At 40.0% G+C, this 2,500-nt stretch overlaps 1 protein-coding gene across 1 annotated transcript in view; it reads left to right on the top strand.

The window, feature by feature from the left end:
• LOC138020570 (DNA repair protein RAD50.L-like) overlaps window positions 1-2,500 on the top strand; it is a 53,514-nt gene that overhangs the window by 35,000 nt on the left and 16,014 nt on the right. Inside the window, exons 11-12 of the mRNA XM_068867535.1 lie at window positions 1,053-1,132; window positions 1,850-1,912. Of these exons, the coding sequence (XP_068723636.1) occupies window positions 1,856-1,912 (57 nt within the window). The 5' untranslated portion in view covers window positions 1,053-1,132; window positions 1,850-1,855. The remainder of the gene's footprint in view (window positions 1-1,052; window positions 1,133-1,849; window positions 1,913-2,500) is intronic.

Genomic DNA, 2,500 nt, shown 5'->3' with positions numbered 1-2,500 from the left:
AGGTCTATAGTCTGCATAGTTTACGATCGGGTGGCCATAGGATTACTTCAGTCGTGATAAACGACGATTCCAAAGTTGTTTCCGAGAGATTATTGAAATTGCACGGCCGATGGAAAACTGATGTGGCAAAAGATATGTATGTTAAAGAGGCCGACTTTAGCCGTTAAAGTGTGTCGCTTAGCCCAGGTTTGTAATGTTATGTTCCGCTTGTTGAAATTGAGTACTTCTTGTATACTATGTCCATTAAAAGTTATGTTTTGGGTTCGCTTGCTATCCTCCCATAACTGTGGTTCAGTTTGTTTTATGGATCTATAAGATGAAAATGATTTACGTTCGTTTGAACGTAGTGAATTAGAACGTAACTGCTATTTTAAATACTTCTATTGTTTTAAGTCTAAGTCATTGTTTCAATTGTTTAGTCTTTTGTTTTTGGGTTAGGGTATCGAGCCAATCACATACGTTACGAGAGCTGCTACATGACTCTTGTTCGTGCCATCTAATAACTCAGCCTTTGTGGCAGGCGTTCGAAGGAAAAGTAGAGGGGGAAATCATCTTGAAGAAAATTTGGAAGTGTGAATACGAGAAGGGCGTGCGATGTCGTGTTCTGCCTTTGTGCCGCTTGGCCTGCGCTCTTCCTTTCGTTCCGACGCATTTGAATTCCTTCACGCCGATTTTCCCATCCCCTCCGAAAGCCATCCACAGGCGAAACAACTCTGAAGCAGTAATGTTCCAAAACTGTAAATGGTCAATATGTTGCCTTGTATAAGAACGGCAAAAGTGAAATTATAAATATATTCTGAGGGCCATGTGGTAGAGAACTTAAAATGTATTCGTTCATCTAAACCATGACAAAAATAAACTAATGCTTGGAACGGAGAGCAGTGATAGATCGCTTGAGTAAGCATGGCCCTCACTTTTTTAATCTCACTACGCAGTCCGATTTCCGACGTCAACCCCGCTTAGTTTCTTTCAGTTGGAACTTCCTCTTTCTTGTACGAAAATCACCGACCCCTCTGAATCATGCAGTCACAGCAACACTTTTTTCCCCGTAGACATAGACACCATTGAAATACGGTCAGATGAGGAAGAAGGAAGTGGTGCAACCAAAGCAAGACGAACTTACAACTACAGGGTTTGTAACTTTAGTTACTTATTGTTACTCCTGTATTGTTTGCTGGTTATGTAAAAAGATTCTCTTTGTGCAGTTAAGCGGGGCCTTTTTATTCTCTAACGTGTTTATCAACTAGGTTGATATGATGAATTGACTACCGTAGAGAAATTCAAAAGCTGACGTTTCAGAAATAGCCCTTCGTGAGAGCCAATGAGGAATTCTAACTAACGCTCAAAACGTCGGGTTTCAAATTTCTCTTCTGACGGTGGTCAATTTACCATGATATCTGCACAGTTTCTGTGTTTCTTTAGAAACTAAACCCCTTCACTTTACTTATCTGTTCTTGGAGCACTATTACCTATTTTTGGATCTTATGTTGGCAGGGCTAGATTAATCGTTTGGCTTACCATCACTATTGTTGGTAATTGGTCAAGCAAATGCGTTACTTACTCAGCCAATAAGAGCAAATTATGTTTTGTTTCGTACGCGTGGTCCCGTTGTAAACGCCACCTGCATAAACTGAGTATGCCTCATCTTGTCACTGGTTTCTTTATTTTCTGATTCTGATTTTCTGATTGGCCGAGATAATTTCCTTGATTTTGGTTTTACCACATGTAATTAAAACCCGCTGTACAAACCTTCAGATGATGGTATTTCAGTACAGCCAGTTTCATAGTGATAATGCGGTGAAGAGGAAGAAAGTAAGGAAACACTTCTTTTCATTTATTTTGTTATAAGGTGGTTATGATCAAAGGTGACACTGCGTTGGACATGAGAGGACGCTGTAGCGCTGGACAAAAGGTTTTTTCATTGTTGTTATTTCTCGGTTGCGAGGAAAGGAAACGCCTCTTTCTTCTGTTTCCTCTCCTTTTCCAATTCATCCGCATTGGTTAAGGCAGAGCACTCGCTTTTCACCAAAGTGGAAAGGCGCGATCAACATCAAATGTACGTTACATTTGTTCTTTACTCCAATCGATGTTGGCTCTCTACTCTGCTCCGAGATTTTCTCAGGCTATGCTCTGGTCCCACTTCAAAGCCGATTCAAACCAATCCGTGATTGAGTACCAAGCAAGGTGTAAAAAGTTAAAAAGGAAGGGAAGGACTCTTATTTAAGTGTTTAGTCTTCTAGCGCTGGAGCACTAATTGGGGACACTGTAAACTGAAATAAACAATTAACGCAAATCAAGTGAAATGTTGGTTTTTGAATTATGGTATTATGGCATTAGGTATGAATTTTGGTCCGCCAAAAAAGCCTTAACTATGTAATTTTAGGCTGAAGGAAAACTAAGGTCTAAGTCAAAATGGAAGGCTAAAAATCTTGAGGCAGCTTAAGTTTCCGATAATCTAGGTGTGCGTTTTTTTTGGGAAAATCCGAAAACGGATCCTTGA

This window comes from Montipora capricornis, chromosome 2 (genome assembly GCF_036669925.1).
Source record: "Montipora capricornis isolate CH-2021 chromosome 2, ASM3666992v2, whole genome shotgun sequence".
In the NCBI taxonomy this organism is placed as follows: Eukaryota; Metazoa; Cnidaria; class Anthozoa; order Scleractinia; family Acroporidae; genus Montipora; species Montipora capricornis.
This window is presented reverse-complemented; position numbering and strand designations above follow the sequence as displayed.